Source organism: Penicillium waksmanii (assembly GCF_028829765.1).
Source record: "Penicillium waksmanii strain IBT 27052 chromosome Unknown utg000001l:1.0-4852451.0:1.0-4856178.0, whole genome shotgun sequence".
Classification (NCBI taxonomy): Eukaryota; Fungi; Ascomycota; class Eurotiomycetes; order Eurotiales; family Aspergillaceae; genus Penicillium; species Penicillium waksmanii.
In genome coordinates, this window is record NW_026643248.1 from 3,448,792 (window position 1) to 3,465,693 (window position 16,902).

Here is a 16,902-nt window from a genome sequence, read left to right on the forward strand (position 1 = left end):
AGCTGACTCATATCAGCTGGACAAGCCAGAGAAGTGGACTCAACACCTGTAGTTACTGTACCTGTAAGTTTTGTGGTAAAATTGGAATTGTTAAGAATTGGGGTCGCTTGTTAATGGATGAATTTCGATGGGGCTCGCGCAGCTCGGTGTCTGTTTCCGTTGTAAGATTCTTATGGTCTCACTTTTTGTCACCACCCTCGTTTATCCTCACTGCACACTATAATTTAAGCATTCGTCTATCCTAACCTACTGTCGTGTATTATCGCCTGCATCTCCCGTGTTGTAACTTCAACCTCCTTCCACCCATTCTTGCTCATGGCTCTACAAATTTTGTAATCTGCTTCAACTTCAAGTGACAACCTCCGCTTCCAGCCACTCATCGACGCAATAAATAATCACTAGCTGCTTTTCCTCATTCTGCCAAATGTATCAATCAATTGAATTGATTGATAGCCCGGCACAGTCCTGTGATAGCCTTCTCACCCAACTCTTGGCCTCGCTGATATTCAAGACGGCTCTGCTCTGCAAGATTCTCACCTTCTGCACAAAGCTTGAAAGCTAGGCGCTCGGTCCAGATGATGCTTCTCAAGACCTCCCGATCTGTCGGTGGCAAGAACTGTGACCTCAGGACAGCCACATGTAGTGCCGAAAACGCCGAAGCAAGTCCCAACAGCAAATCTCTATTCTTGATCGGCCGCATCGAGAGGTGCAACAAGGTAACAGAAAACTCACAAGGCCATAAATCGAGCACCTGCTTGAGAGACGTTGGCTGCGGTAGCCCAGCCAGTTCCACCATGTGTAGACCCATCTCGATGAGTCCAACCGTTGCTGTTCTTCTAGCTTCATCCATGCCGGCCACACCAGAATCAACGGAAGAAAAGCCGTTATAAGTTCTGAGGACACGAATGGCGGCCGAAATCGTCTGATTCGCCGTCCTCGAAGGGACTGCCACCAATCCTTCCAGGACACATTGGTGTGTAAACCAAAGCGGAAGAAGTCTTGACAGGATAGTCTTGGTGCCAATATCCGTTTCCAAATCGTAGTCGGGCGCATGGAGGAAATCGAGACATTCTAGGCCTCCCGGGGCGAACAGGGGGTAGTGTACACGAATATCTCCCTGCACAGGTGGATACGGAGAAAGGTCGTCGAAGAGCTCAAGGTAAGCCTGTGGGCACTGGTTACCGAGATTATCAATCCATCTCCTGACAAGATCGACTTCGGCAGAGGTGAAGGACCCAAACATCTTGCCGCCCCAACACAATTCCCGTATGAAGCGGCTATTCGCACTGTCGCCCGGACGTATCCATGGTTTCATCCTAGCTAGAGCCGCGATGAATCTCTTTTGGCTCTGTATCGAAGAGAAGTTCTCGAGAGCCAACCACTGGCTGAGTGTCTGGCCATCAACCTTGATTACGCTGGGGCAGTGAACATTCCCCGCCGACTGTGCCTTGGCTTTGAACATTTCGATGAGCTCTTTATTCCATTCATTGCCAGAGGTTGTTGGGGATGTAAATTCGGGACAAGAATGCGCGTTCGACAGGGAATAGCCGGCCTGGACTCTCCTCCAGGCCTTTTCAGCCGCCTCGGGCCCCTCTGTGGATTCGACGTGCGTGAGAAATTTTTCAACGCTATTCACGGCCATGGCAGTGTGTCCTGAATGGGAGTTATCGATGCTGATGTGAAGGAAAAAGTAATAACCACTAAGGCCCAACTCCTCGAGCTCTTTAGCCGCGCTCATGGTCTCTAGTGTAAGTCGCTCGAAGTGCATGTTGTATCCGAGGATCTCAGGGAGAAATTCGTGAGGGAAGAGGGAAATGAGTAGTTGTGAAACAGCGGCTTTCCATACCAGGGTATTGCCCATGCCATGCCGAGGGTGGATGAAATCGACCGAGTGTGGTTGGGGAAGCTGAATTCCAGCCTGTTGAAGGAGCTGACCGTACAAGTGGACATGGTGCATTTCCAGACTCCCATCACCGTACTCCTCTGTCATAACCTGCCAAGCGTCTTTAGTCACATGCCGTTTGCTATAAGGCGTGCTGACCCTGTGAACATGGCCAAGCCAAGCTCCATCGACGAGCTTGAGTGGTGCCCTCTGCTTTATCCAATCATGAGATTCTTCACGGGTTTGGAATAGCTCCCGCATTCCTCCCGACCTCCGTCTGGCGATATATTGCTCCCATTTCTCAGCGACCAGATCATCCTGCTTTTGAATGAAAGCCTGTAGAGCGACTGGACTGTAGCTGTCCAGGGACAGAATGGAATCCGGTCTTTTTCGCTCCCAGGATAGTGCCTCAGCCAACAACGAAAGCAACGTGTCCCTCGCCGGCGGGAGGAACACTGTATAATCCTCCAAGTTATGAAGCTTGAAGTACATTCTCATATATAGCAGCCGTTCGTGTTCTACATCATCACCCGAAGCCGCTGACACTAACAATTTCTCAACGATTGTTCACACTCGTAGGTAGTAAGGGAGTACATAGCAAGTCACATACCAGTAAGCTTCAAATCCCTAGATGAATCCCCAGGCTTAACAGCGTGTCGTCGTTTTGCGAGGTCCAAAACCCATAGAACGACGCCACAGAGGGTCAAGATGACAACTATAACGTACGGATACATCTTTGCAGATAGAGTAACTTCGACGGGAAAAATTCCGAGCTCGAACTTTCAGTCGATTGGAGCTTGGGTCTGTGGTTTTGAGAATATACAGGTTCCGAAATTGATAGACTGGTTACACAAGAGGGAGACTTGGTCCGCAATATTCTAAGCAAAAAGAACGACAGCGGAAAAATCTGCCAGGCGTATATGATTGTGTCTAGATTTTCCATCTAGTACAACTCTATTGGGCAAGAAGACCCACTGAGCTTTCAAGGAACAGGGTATTACTCCTAGCCCCCCCTACTTGATCAAACTAATTTATTATAAGCGCAAGCTCACGCCGCGGGAATGTGCCTGTGCACTGAATCTTACTTGTTACTGAAGTAATCCTTTGGCCCCCATATTGGTCTTCATTTATGGATCTCGCCGAGACCCGCAGATTACCCTGGCGAGGCTGAGTAGTGGGAGGAATGGAAATTATGGGCTTTCAACAAGTGTAGTATCGAAATCAATCAAACAGCCCGAGACGAGCGAGGAAAATGGACTCGAGGTGCCAAAATCTGGATCTCAGGGAGACAGTCTTTGCCAAATTCTAATGATCGTTAAACTCAATTCGACTGATGGAAAATTATGTTCTTGGGTTTTTTATTTGAGAGCTTGGAAGTACACCCTTCCTTCTTCTCCGTACCCTCGCCTAGAGACCACAATTCGCTTCCATTTCACCTACTACGCGTCTTTCGATTCAGCTAAATCTCTGCAACATCCTTTCGGCTACTCCCGATGTCGCTCACGATGTCGCTACTGGGTGCGGTCGACTTCAAAATCAAGTCCACACATTCGAGAACCTTTGACAGGACCCTTGTCCTCGGAGCCTAGCGCGATTATAGGGAAAGTTACGCTCGGCCATCACATAATAGTTCATACGAGAATTGACTTCGGCGAGATCCGCGGGGTACCCTTTTCAGAGAGCTATTCACTTCATCCTGGAACGCCGATTAGCATTTAGGGTACATGCTTTCCCCATCAGTCCAGGACGAGAATTAGAAATCCAGCAGTCTTGCAATGTGTCAAAATACGCTATCTACAGAGGAGAAGCTTAACCTCATTACGAGGAGGCAATCCTTCCTGGAAGCTGCCGATGCAGAATCTCTGAAACGGCTGCTAGAAGAAAAACCCACGCTCAAGTTGGCATGGGAAACCACACCTACAGGCAAGCGTATGTCTCCTTCGAGCTGAAATTATAATGTATGCGCGCACTGACTGACCTTTGCACCTTAGCTCATGTTGGATACCTCGTGCCAATTGCGAAGCTGCTTGACTTCCTCAGAGCTGGCCTTGATGTTCGTACATACATATCCGTAGCCCAATTCAATCTGAAAGCTAACGTGCGCTTAGGTGACTGTCTACTATCTTGATGTTTACGGTTTTCTTGTGAATTACATCCATTCCATGGAGACGGTGGCATATCGACAACAGTATTACCACTTCCTGATCACTGCTATCCTGAAGACGCTTGGTGTATCACCATCCCAGATAAAATTTGTGGCGGAGTCCAGCATTGCCTATGAAAAGGACTTTGTGGTTGATGTCCAAAGGCTCTGCGCCATAATGACGCAAAATGATGCGCGGGACACCTCAAACGAAGTAGCAGAGACAGAACAAATAAGCCCCCTGCTCTGCTCCATCCACCAGTCGCTCTCGGAGCCATATCTAGATCTGGACATACAATATGGTGGCGCGGATCAGGTTCGTAAAATGAACGCTACCCAGATAGGTGCCTGCTAACAGCTCTGGTGATCAGACAGGCCTCTTCAAGCACGCAAAGAAGTTCATCCCTATGCTCGGGTACCGCCGCCGGGAGCATCTGATGAATACCATGGTAGTAGGGCTAGATAGTTTGAAAATGTCCTCTTCCAAGTCGGCGGAGACAAAGATCGAGTTTCTGGACGGCCCCGAGACAGTTCGCGATAAGATATTCCGGGCAGCGTGTCCCGGACGACAAGTGACGGGAAACGGAGTCCTAGGGCTGCTTCGAGACGTTTTGATTCCCATCAGTGAGCAGCGCGTGGAGAGATTGCTAGGAAAGACAGGCCTGAACGTACACGAGAACAACGGTTCTGAACTTGACCAGCGCCCTTTCTGTAGCCCAGGATCACCGACCGGCACGGTTTTCACCACCTACGATGAGAATGGAGAGGAGCAGAGCTTTGCCTCATATGAGGCCATCGAATCGGCGTTCGTCACAGGCCAGCTACAGCAAGAAGATTTGAACAGGGCTGTCGCAGATTCCTTCAACATTCTATTAGCTCCGATCCGAGCCATATATACGGAGAGCGCAGAATGGCAAAAGTTGGACAAATTGGCCTATCCTTAGGGGAAATAATTACATTTTGTCGAATGAAGTTAGACCGATATTCAGTAGTAATGTACATGTCGAATGCAATAACCGGAATTATCTGATTACTGATTATTGATGGCAAAGACGGGATACAGGCGCTGTTGGAATACCCTCAGGCCAATGATCCGTTACTAGGTAGTTGCAACGTCAAGAACTCAGTTGATTCCGGAATTAGATAAAATTCGTATGGGAACCTGGATCTCAATGTGACCAAATGATTAGTAGTAGTAAGTTACCACTACTTCTCTCGGCATATTAACAATCGTTAAACACCCTTTACTAGCTTTCTCACTGTTTAATATTTCCAATGGCTTCCCGAGCGTATGACTCGTTCTCCGCATTGTGATTCTGTCGCCACTGAACCACGTAATCCGGAACCTGGGCTACTTTATTCGTAATGCTCGGAATGGGTGTCCCAACGAACTCCCAGACAGGAAGGGTCCCCGTCCACACTCTGCCAGTAACCTCATCATCTTGAAGGTCCTTCCTGTCGTCCGAAGGCCCGCCTTGGCTTATTTTGCCGTTAGCGCTAGCGACATGGACCCTGAGAACAGACGTGCTTACGTTCTCGGCACGAGTGGGAGGCACGCGGGAATTGTCCCAACACCCCGGCACCAAGCCATCCGTAATGAGGCGAAGGGCCAAATCTTTCTCTGCTTCAGCCGTAACAACCGAGGCATAGCCGTGCATCACAATGCTGCGATAGTTTCAGCTGTTGTTGAATGGCGTTAGCGAGAGCTTAATGCCGTCGAGCAGGGTCGCGGCGACGCAGACGGGGATTCCCTCATGTCCGAGATTGCCGGCTAAGCGCATGACACGCGAGGCACTGTGACCATGAAGATACAGATCGAGCGCACCCGTTGACGGGCCATCAAATGAGCCCAAATACCCAATCATGGGTAGGGTGGTTGGAAAGGGGTCATCAGCCGGGTTCGTAGGCAGAAATGATACGTGGAGGATGGGCGACGCATTCACGATGGAATGGACCGTCTCGAAGTCGTACTTGGCTCGTTCCCGATGGCGACGCACTGTGTTGCGTGCCTGCAGTGGATACGATCCTTCCATGTCGGTGTCAATAGCCTCGGAAGGCCTGTAGTCGGGGAGCTAAGGGTGGCAACAGGAAGAGGCGGGAACGAATAAGGCGTGATCGATCCAATGCTCAGACCGTTTTAGAGCAAGTAAGAGAGGCTATAGTATGTATTAGAAAGAGGAAACATTTGTATGTGGTAAGAACTAGACGACGTCGCAACGTTGCCCGGAATGAGTAACGTCATGTTGGCCAAAGCCCGAATGATTATCGTGTTTTCGTCAGTATATTGATATTAACATGGGCATGCACTTATGCTAGAACAAGGGTCCGAGCGGGCTGCACTCGTGCGAAAGGTAAGGGTCCATCGGCGCACAGCGGATCCACTAGACAGGTAGTTATGGGGTAGATTAAGTTGTATAAGGTACAGATGGGATCGACATCAAGTTGGAATAAAATTGGATGTAACGGTGGGCTGGGCGGGACCCGCCGCCCGCGGAGGAGACCGCTACTATGTATAGCCAACCAGCTCACGGACCGACCCGTTTGTACCATCCCGTCCTGGATTAGCGCAGGCTTGTTATGGCGACATCTACGATAGTAAACTAGTAGTAATGAGAACCACTAATGCAGATTGGGTCTCATTACCATCATTGGCCACTTAATAGGGTGTTTTGAATGTGCAATGTTTGTCCAATGAGCCTGCGCCTCGCGAATTTACCTTGTTAGAATTTCGTTGCTCACTCAGTTTTCCCCTATACAGGGCATACCAATCCCATTTTTGCCCTCTATTCTCGAACACTGGGCTTCTATGTCACGATGCAGACTAGTACTGGGAGCATAGACGGTGTTACCCCCGTCCTGGAGCCGCCGGTCTACAACACATCAGTTACCACTGGCGTCGGTACTTCCAAGGAGAAGGCCGAGCAAGAGGTCCAATCGAACCCAAGAGCTGGAAGATGGGCAGAAGCTCTATCTTCCACTTGTTCTTACCTTGGCTGGAGCAGCCTTTCTCAATGTAAGTCTTTGTGTTGGGCTGGAAAACAGAATGTATCCTTGCTGACGATATACCAGACTCTCGCCGTCCAGTCAACAGTTATAATCCTGCCCAGTATCGGCCGCGACCTACACATACCTACCGAGCGCCAACAATGGATTATCTCTGCCTATTATCTTACCTTTGGCTGCTTTCTGCTCCTTTGGGGTAGATTTGCAGACATCTTTGGGCGTCGTCTGGTCTTCCTCATAGGGTCGGCTTCGCTCACCATATTCACCATCCTGGTCCCGTTCGCACCGAATGAGATAGTCTTGGACCTATTCCGAGGCCTACAAGGTCTGGGTGCAGCGGCCAATGTTCCTACTGCAATTGGGATCCTCGGTGCTACTTTTCAGCCAGGAAAGTATAAGAACTACGCATTTGCCATCTATTCGGCCGGGTCTTCCTGCGGATCAGTGCTAGGAAATATTTTTAGCGGAGTGATCGCGCAGTATGTCAGCTGGAAATGGATATTCTGGGCCTCCGCCTTTCTCTGCGGAATGGTTACCGTGGCCGGCCAAATTCTGATCCCTCATTCAAAGGTTGAGCATTCTTCCTGCTCCAAACTTATGGTCAATGTTGATTGGGTGGGCGGTATATTAGTTACTGGGGCCATCCTAACCTTAAACTTCGCTTTGACGGAAGGTAACGTTGTCGGATGGACGGTGAGCTGGGTTCTGGTATCGCTCCTGGCTTCCTTGATTTTGTTGGTCATGTTTGTATTGTGGATATGGTACCTCGAGACGAAGACCCAGAGGCCTCCTCTTCTGAGGATTTCTATCTTTCATAACAGCCGTTTCAATGCCGCGCAGGTAATCATGGCTACCTTTTTTGCGGCCTTCAATAACTATCTCGTCTACGCGACCTACTTGTAAGTGTTAAACCTCCGTATCCTGGCTTTCTCGAGAGGACTGGATATGAATACGAGCTAACGGTTCTGCCTTACCTAGCTACCAAGAGTATTTAGGACTCGGGCCACTAGACACGGCTATTCGGTTTATACCGACAGGAGTTATGGGTATCGTGGGGAACATAATTGCTGCCAAACTCCTTTCCCGTGTCCCTGGGTCCTATCTCCTGGTTTTCAGTTGCGGCTGCGTGGGAATTTCCTGCCTCCTTATGGCCGTTCCGATACCACCGTCGACTACATACTGGGCCTACAGCTTCCCAGCCATGGTGTTATCTACATTAGGAGCTGATATTCTTCATCCGACACTCAACCTTTTCACAGTTCAGTGCTTACCTCTAGAAGATCAGGCCCTCGGCGCGGCGCTGATCACTGCTGTTTTGCAGGTGGGAAGGGCCGTTGGAATCACGATTGCCACCGTGGTGCAAATATCGGTGGAAAGGAGAGCCATTAGCCACAGCGAAGCTGAAAGTGATCTATTCGCGTTTCTCCGGGGAATTCGCGCCAGCCAGTGGTTCAATTTTTCGCTCGCCGTTGTGGCATGCACCGTAGCTCTGCTATTTTTCAGGGACAAGGAAAAAATAGGTGCGATTCGACGGTAGTAGTCGTCAACTTCCATAACTAAGCGCCCGGGAGCGTAATTCAGTAAACACGAATAGAGATTTAGCTAAATCTGAGGGTCTTGGTGGCTATGTACAAAACCTTGGCCTCCTTGTCATGCACCAATTATGGCCCCTATGTTATCCACCTCAGCGGTAACCCTGGCCAATCTTCTATGTACTGAAAAAGACCATTGTTGGAAGAAGGTGTTTAACCCGCAAAAACTGCCCCTGCAATAGAGTACACCGGCTTTGCATTCTTCCCCAATCAGGCACACAAAGATACCTGCCAGACCTGTAGCCCCGGTCCCTCTTCCGCAGCCGACTTCCTACGTACATACGTGCATTAAAAGCTCTACATGGATGTAACCCATACCCAGTTTGTGGAGAAAGACATCAATAATTGTTCCTAAGTCTTAGGAAACTATCTGCTCATCAGGTTTCCGAGTTGTTGCTGATTACTCCATGGCCACTTTACCCTGTGTGCCTTGAGTGGCGTGAGAAGGGCGGAGGAAGTACGATAGAAAATACCGCTTCGCAGCCCCGTCACTGGGCTGCGTGACGCGATGCAGGGGTGAGTGGAATTGTAAGTCCGATAAGCGCTGCAGGGAGTCGGCCACGGTGACAAGTGCGCATCCGGGCGTGGGGACCGCTGCAAAGTCCCATCGGTCCTGCTCAGCAAGGTAGAGATGCAATCCCACCTGCTCATAGAACAACAGGGTAAGACTCCCGCTGTCGGTATGCTTATTTTCGACCACTTCGGAGGCTTTGGCGAGTAAGGGCTCGTATATGAGCTTGAGACCGGTATCGCTGCTCTCTGTAGTCCGATGGTGCGCTTCAAGCCGCTTGTCGCCCTCGATGCCGAGGGAATCAGAGAGTGATGAAAGTATACTAATGGCAGCAGCGTGGCATAGCTTATTGAATTTCTGAACTAGCTCGCTCTCATCGTGCAGAATTGGCGGAAGTCTTGCGTCGCCACGGAAGAGCTCGTCGTCGGAAAACTTGTGAAGATAGTTAGCAAAGCCTCTACAAAAGCAACGGATAGGGCTGATAAGTACCTCGAATGTCTCATCACAATCACTACTCTTGTAGCTTTGATAGAGTCAGCTCACATGATGCTAGCGAACGAGCTGGATGGGTGTGTCCTACCCACGATCACTAGAAGCAGGTTGATCCTCGCGGAAGTCTGTCGATTTTTCTGCACGGGGACGTTGAAAGTAACGGTCTGATAGGGCATACAACCGTGGCAAGTCGTCGAGTATACCTTCATCCCTACTTTTAAAGTCCAAAAAGAAAGCCCCGGGACGTGTAGCAGCATTGTACAGTTTCTGCTTCTCCTGTGAGTCACCAGTCACAATACGTGCCAGATCGACTGTCTCCAAGTGTGCCATCTTGAGGTCTGCACCAAATTCATGGGGAATCTGGTGGGTGTTTGACATTTCCTTTTCTTCAGAGGATATCTGAACATGCACAAAAAATGGAAAGAACCAACATTGACTTGAGGTCAATGAATGCAGAGTGGGATAGTAGCGAGTTTAATACATAGTACCGTATTATTCGACATCGGATTTATTGTAGAGCTGATGACTGGATAAAATACCACTATGTGCCTCGGTCTCTGGCTCGTTCAGCGCCCTCACACCGCGGTATCGACTTCTGCACGGTAATCCGGAAGATCTCGGAAAAACGGTGCCGTAACGCAATATATTCGTCTGACGGGGCCTTGAGAACTCGCAGTGTCCGAACACCTGAGGCGCAGCGCGTCTTTCTGTCGGAGTCCCCCGCATCCCCGAGGCTCTCGGTCGAACGCTGTTAAACACCATCCCACTTTCCGTAATTCGGCGAATCATCAGTGGATCTTTAAAGCCCCTTCAGGTAATAGGTGCGACTGGTATTCGAGACGCGATGTCGTGTTGGGGTAAGCGGACTTGGCGGCGATCGCGCCTGACCAGAAGCTTCGTAGTAGACTATTGTGGGAAGAGGCTTCAGGCAGAATGTTGCCCCATCATCTACCGAACAAATGATAGTCAAATTCTTCGGATCCTGAATGAATCCGATGGGACTCGGCTTGTAAAATCTTGCAAGTCTGCGACGTGGGACATCTCGTGCCATTCATTTACTCGTTTGAGTTCGACTCGCTGCTAATTTCTGTTTGCCTTGAATATTATATTTCTTTTTCACCCCAAATATTGCAAGAAGTAAAAATGGAAAACCAAACATATTAATGGTCTTGGTGAATATTAGAGGGTCAAGTGCAAAGGATGATAGCTTCGGCCCTGGCCTTGATTCTGTTGAAAACCCAGTGGAGGTCGCAATGCATGCGCCTCTACATTCTACAGTACTAAAATTTCGTTACGGGAGGGAATACTGGGGCCAAATTCTAACAGGTAATACTCCGGCATGTAGCGAAGTTCCGAACGGGATATTACGCTCAGGCACACTCACTAGAAAACAACAATCCACTCTACGCTTGATAGTTACCAAATTAATATCCTTTGTAAGGTTTGTGGCTTGAACCGAGTACTCATCTTGGATGCACATATCAAGCATTAGCTTGAACTCAATATACCCTTGGATTAGTATACTTATGTACAAGGCTGTAGATAACTAGTAGAACCCTTTCGAACCGGGGCATAGACGGCCCCGACAGTGAAAATATTGTCGGCCGAATAAATAAATTTAGCCAGGTCTCAATGGAGTCACAATCGGAGATCCTCGGAGTAGGCTTTCCAAAATCCAAGGTAGCCAAGGCCCAAGCCTTAATGCTGATTCTGAAGACCACTTCCAGCGTTCATTGAGTATTGGGGCAGGGTCCCCCGCCCCTGCCCTCCCCACTTTATTTTCTGCCTGTCAAAGTCCTGAATGTTCCCCCCAATAACCAGTGTGTTAGCCTTCATAATAACTAATGTCTTCCTCTCCTCGGTAAGACGGGGCCTCTGTCAGATTAACAAAATCACGGGTAGTCGGATTTTCCCACGCAGATTGCGCAGTATCTATTAATTCTGCCCACATTTCCTCAACATCGGACATCTCCTCTAGACCTGGTCGAATGTTTACGATATCTGCTTTTAATAGGGCCCAAAGGTTCTAAATAAGGTTGCCATGGGGAATAAGGAGTTTGTTTTATCCCAGTAACTTTTAGTTCGTGAAGTAGGGCTGTAATGATTTTTACAGTATGTGTAGGTGCGTTATCATCTTGAAATATAGCGTCCTCGTTGTTAAAGTAGGTGGCTTTATTTGATCAAGATCGTGGATAACCTCTTTCCTAATACTAATCTGGCCAGAGTTCGGGTCTCCGAATAGAGTAGCAAGACCAGTTTTGCGCGGAGTGCTCGCGGAACAGGCTCAAGACATCTGCTTTAGCTCTTTCCCTTTCAAAACTGTCAGCCAGTTACGTAAAGTAGCATGATTTTAGATTGTAACAAGAAGTATTCTCTAATTAAATGGGTTTCATGAGGCTATTGCGTAATGAGACTGAAATCAAATATATTTCGGAGATGTAGACCAGGAATATAAATATCTGGTGGGATGTCTAGTTCATAAGCACAAATTTTGACATAAAAATTGGGAGCCGTCACGCATTCACTTGGTCCTACGATGCTTTTCTCGCCGCTGCTCATCGCTGGCTTGCTCGCCCGGCAGTCATATGGAATAGGTCTGCCGGAATTTGTAAACCCGCACCTCGGAGTGGGCCGTCTCGGAGCTGTTGCAAGCGAGAGCTCTATCTGCAGTCAAGCTGGGACCAAAATTTTGCAGAAAGGTGGAAATGCTGCGGATGCAATGATTGCCACAGTACTTTGCGTGGGTACCGTTGGTATGCACCATAGTGGAATTGGTGGCGGCGGATTCGCACTGGTCCACGACAAGGACGGCAGTTTTGAGTTCATCGATTTCCGAGAAACTGCCCCAAGTGCAGCTTCACAGGATATGTACGATGTTAACGCCAATCTTTCTATATATGGCGGTCTTGCGAGCGGTGTCCCAGGGCAGCTACGTGGATTGGAACATATTCACACCAAATATGGTGTGCTTCCGTGGAACTCGCTTGTACAGCCGTCGATTCAACTTGCAAGATATGGCTTTCAAGTTACACAAGATCTCGTGGCAAATATGATCAAGGCCACCACAGGAACAGAGGATTTCCTGACGCAAAATCCTAGCTGGGCAATTGATTTTGCTCCAAATGGCACTCGTCTTGGACTTGGAGATACTATGACACGCCGGCGGTACGCTGATCTACTCGAGGTCATTGGAAAGCAAGGGTGGATGCTTTCTACACTGGCCCTCTCGCGGAAAGTATGATAAGCGCCATCCAATCTGCAAATGGAACCATGACTCTTGAGGATCTTAGGAACTATACGGTGGCTATCAGAGAGCCGTTGCAAATTGATTATCGTGGCTGGAAGATTACAAGCACGAGCGCACCATCCAGTGGCCCAGTTACTCTCAGCACGCTGAAAATTGTTGAAGGATATGATGATTTCTTCAGTCCCGGAATGACTAACCTCAGTACCCATCGAATGGACGAGGCAATGAGGTTTGCCTATGGTCAGGTGAGTCCCCCCACCTCCTCTCAAGAATAAGCGTTAGACTCTAACTAAATAACAGCGAACCCTTCTCGGTGATCCTTCGTTTGTCCAGGGAGTCGATGAGTATCAAAAGAGAATGATCAGTGATAACACAAGTCGCGAAATCTGCTCTCGAATTTCCGATTTTCACACCCAAGATGTCTCGGCATATGACCCTGACAACATTGACATTATCAATACGTATGTTCCGCCTTTTACTATGCACCGTCTTGATATGGAAGATTTTGACTTGAAGAAGACCAGGAACTTCACATATAGTTAGCGCCGATTACTCGGGAATGGCCGTGTCGTTGACGACGACTATCAACCTCGCCTTCGGAAGTCACGTCATTGTTCCTGAGACAGGTGTCATCATGAACAATGAAATGAATGGTGAATATTTACGTTGAATCTCCCCCAGACTAAATATTAAATTAACAGCTACATCAGATTTCAGTATTCCCAATGTCGATAATGCATTTGGCTACGTCCCCCAGGCCAGCAACTATATCAAGCCCGGCAAGCGGCCACTTTCTTCCATTACACCTACCATTGTTACTCACCCCAACGGCACTCTTTACTTTGTGGTAGGGGCAGCAGGTGGCTCTAGAATCACCACTGCTACGATCCAGAGTCTCATTCATGCTCTAGATCAGGACATGCCGCCCCACGAAGCCCTGGCCCAGCCACGTTTGCATGACCAGCTCATACCGAATCAGGTTACCTTTGACTGGGGCTACGACAACCGTACTGTGAATTACATGTGCTCCCTTGGACACAATGCGACGTGGGTGGCTCAAGGTCAGAGTCAGGTTCAGGCGTTGCGGCGATTGCCCAACGGTACTTTTGAAGCTGCGGGGGAGCCGCGACAAGTCAACAGTGGTGGGTTTGCGGTATAGACTTGGGGTGTATCGGAATGCTGAGGGGTTAGGTAGTGGGATATGATCTAGAGGTGACTTTTTAGTGAGCTGACCTGCTTATGACGGGTCCAAGTTCTTGTTCCTTTAGAGAGACCAGCCGCACAGAGTTCAATATGTATCCTGATATGCATATGCGTGTGCGAGTGTCCAGTCACGACGAAAATCGAGATAAGACGGATACCAGGCAATGTGTAGTCGCGATTCAATGAAAGTAATCAAGGGCTGGAAGTAGCAACTAGATACATACGGGGTTGATGCTTGGAGGGATGCCTAGGAAGCAACGCAGCAGCTCAGTAACCATGTGATTCGTTACAATGCGAGCCATATGAAAGCCCCATAGTATTTAGATAATGTTAGAAGACTGATCTCTTGTTCAATTTTTATCTTAGTATACCAATATTCAACCGATCCACGCAAGCATTTATGGAGCTTCTGATGGGTCAAAGGCGATCTATATGTCGAATTGTATACTACACCACACCACACCAACTAGATTCTTCAATTACTCACCATTTTTGTGTATGTGAAACCAGTCGTTTTCCGTGGAAAGAGGGCTCCTGCCTTTGAGAGTGTCCTGCATGATGCAATACGCTTGCCTTCCTTTGAAGTCAACAGTGGAAGCCTGGAAGGTACGCGTATAGACAACAGCAACAACAACAAAAGCAACAACACAAACACACTCCTTTCTAGCCTTGACTTCTTCTCCTCTTCTCTTCTCTTCGCCTCTTTTTTTAACGCATGCCACCTCTTGTTCTCGCCTCTCGGAGCTGTTGCAGGCGAGAAACACTTTGATAAACCACGGTAGGGACCATCTAGGTCCTGTTCTCTCCTCAAAGACCCGAAAATGTAATATCGACTGGAGGAAGCCATTTCCGCATCCGGTGAGCCTAAATTTCACTCCTCGGTGGGCTCTTAAAGACGCTTCTCTGCTGTTCCTGTTGATGAAGCCGGCTACGAAGTTACAGCAGCTCAACATATCATTAGTGCCAATAGGCTTGAGTCATACATTTGTCTGCTTGGTCTGGACTGCACAGAGCAAGTAGCAATTCTTTGAACTCCGTTATGGTGTATCTGTCAACTAACAATTTCGCCTAAATAGGGCTATTACTCCTCCATTTGCCGGGTATAACAATATTTGGTCCTTCTTACGGCGTCCGAATCATGGCTAAACATAAGATAGCGCCAGTGTCTCGGACTGAGGCAAGGGCCAACAGACCCAGTTTCATCTCCGAGATCCATTAGACAACATGAGAGTGTGCGATCCTTTGCTCCATTTCTCTCCGATCAATTACACCTACGACCTGCAAGGGCGAGCTCCCTTTAACTTCAGAGGGTTTGCCGACTCTGCCCTTTAGAGAATTACCCTCCCTCACCTCCTCCAGATTCTTCTGACCCCTCCCATCTTTACCAGATGAATCTCCCTATCCTTTCTAGAGGAACCCTTTCGTCCGGCTTCCAGAAGACTCTCACCTGCTCCACCAGATCCTTAGGGTTAGACCTGTATCTAGGTACTGAGTCGTGACCTACAAAGTCTCTAGAGAATACAACCATCTTACACATGCTACAAGAGATTTCTACGCACAGCGTCCGGCTCGCGCTGTCCCGAACCTAGTCCACTTGGTCTTACCGTGAGGATATAGCTTGGCCACTCGATGAAGGTTCAATACAGTTCTTCATTTTTACCTCATAAATTCCAATTATATGTGGAATATTATTATTTCGCGCCAATATATTCGACATGTTTATTATCATTATCGCTTCTTGCTCTGTCATGGATATAGGTCGGTCGGGAAATTCCAAGACGCTATTGTTTTTACCAGAATGTCCACTAGGCATGTTCCACTATTGTTCGAGGATCAGTGAGGTCATCGAGGGAGATTTGGGTGGAAATAATAACGAGCTAAGGGTAGTACAGTAATGACTATTTCGGAGTGTTGTGATATGAGGCTGGTGCAGATCAGGAACCAAGCCAAACCATCAGTATTAATCCCGAGGTATCTATACGAAGAATCAAGTTGATTTCCAATCAACTTGTTCTTCTTAACGTGTTTCATGGGTCGGAGGGCCACCCGTGCTGGAGGGCCACCCGTCTCCACAGACGCGTCGCGTGTAGCAACCTCCTTTTTGCAACCATCGGCATGCCACCAGTTCGCCATGAAAAGCGACAAAAATTGATTGAACAAGAGGGCAGGATGGAATTAGCCATCCAGGCTCTAAAAAATCAAAAAATTTCATCTATTCGTGAAGCTTCGCGGGTTTTCGATGTACCGCGTACAACGTTGCAAGGACGGCTTAATGGTCGTACCCATCACCCAACTGCACGCGCAAATAACATGAAATTGACCGCAATTGAAGAGGATTCATTGGAAAATTGGATATTGGACCTCGATTCGCGTGGCAAAGCCCCCTCGCATGCTATGGTAAAGGATATGGCCAATATATTGCTTGCAGAACGGCCACACGCTGGCAGTATCATTACTGTAGGCAAAAACTGGGTATACCAGTATGTTAAACGTCGGGATGCCCTCAAATCTAGGTTTTTACGTCGATATAGCGCACAGCGTGCCCTATGTGAAGACCTGAAGGTTATAAAAGAATGGTTTCGTCTTTTGGCTGATAAAATTGCTGAATATGGCATACTCGATGATGATATCTACAATTTTGATGAAACTGGGTTTGTAATGGGGATCACCAGTACTTCAAAGGTTGTTACTGGCAGGGACTTCTATGGGAAGCGAAAACTCCTATAGCCTGGCAATCGTGAGTGGATAACCGTGATTGAATGTATCAACCAGAACGAAGTACTTCCTCTGACTATTATCTTTAAGGCTAAAAACTTGATGTTACGCTGG

The 16,902-nt window shown here is 48.3% G+C and overlaps 6 protein-coding genes across 6 annotated transcripts; 3 read left to right on the plus strand and 3 right to left on the minus strand.

Moving 5' to 3' along the window:
• Positions 1–433: 433 nt before the first annotated feature.
• Positions 434–2,374, minus strand: N7481_001266 (iron-containing redox enzyme family protein; the record flags this gene model as incomplete). The annotated part of the gene is made up of 1 exon (XM_057260485.1): positions 434–2,374. The coding sequence occupies one exon, from the start codon at positions 2,372–2,374 to the stop codon at positions 434–436; it is 1,941 nt and encodes a 646-aa protein (XP_057128317.1).
• Positions 2,375–3,657: 1,283 nt separating this feature from the next.
• N7481_001267 (tyrosyl-trna synthetase) lies at positions 3,658–4,969 on the plus strand (the record flags this gene model as incomplete). Its single annotated transcript, XM_057260486.1, has 4 exons — positions 3,658–3,811; positions 3,874–3,935; positions 3,991–4,341; positions 4,397–4,969. The coding sequence occupies 4 exons, from the start codon at positions 3,658–3,660 to the stop codon at positions 4,967–4,969; spliced, it is 1,140 nt and encodes a 379-aa protein (XP_057128318.1).
• A 312-nt stretch (positions 4,970–5,281) lies between these two features.
• N7481_001268 (pyridoxamine 5'-phosphate oxidase family protein) lies at positions 5,282–6,058 on the minus strand (the record flags this gene model as incomplete). Its single annotated transcript, XM_057260487.1, has 2 exons — positions 5,282–5,690; positions 5,748–6,058. The coding sequence occupies 2 exons, from the start codon at positions 6,056–6,058 to the stop codon at positions 5,282–5,284; spliced, it is 720 nt and encodes a 239-aa protein (XP_057128319.1).
• Positions 6,059–6,839: 781 nt separating this feature from the next.
• On the plus strand, positions 6,840–8,565 carry N7481_001269 (uncharacterized protein; the record flags this gene model as incomplete). Its single annotated transcript, XM_057260488.1, has 4 exons — positions 6,840–6,924; positions 6,971–7,038; positions 7,095–7,927; positions 8,007–8,565. 4 exons carry the CDS (start codon positions 6,840–6,842, stop codon positions 8,563–8,565), a joined length of 1,545 nt encoding a protein of 514 aa, XP_057128320.1.
• Positions 8,566–9,020: 455 nt separating this feature from the next.
• On the minus strand, positions 9,021–10,001 carry N7481_001270 (putative oxidoreductase, 2OG-Fe(II) oxygenase family; the record flags this gene model as incomplete). The annotated part of the gene is made up of 3 exons (XM_057260489.1): positions 9,021–9,563; positions 9,621–9,654; positions 9,712–10,001. 3 exons carry the CDS (start codon positions 9,999–10,001, stop codon positions 9,021–9,023), a joined length of 867 nt encoding a protein of 288 aa, XP_057128321.1.
• Positions 10,002–12,159: 2,158 nt separating this feature from the next.
• On the plus strand, positions 12,160–14,029 carry N7481_001271 (gamma-glutamyltransferase family protein; the record flags this gene model as incomplete). The annotated part of the gene is made up of 5 exons (XM_057260490.1): positions 12,160–12,788; positions 12,914–13,115; positions 13,171–13,331; positions 13,390–13,523; positions 13,572–14,029. 5 exons carry the CDS (start codon positions 12,160–12,162, stop codon positions 14,027–14,029), a joined length of 1,584 nt encoding a protein of 527 aa, XP_057128322.1.
• Between the last annotated feature and the right edge of the window lie 2,873 nt (positions 14,030–16,902).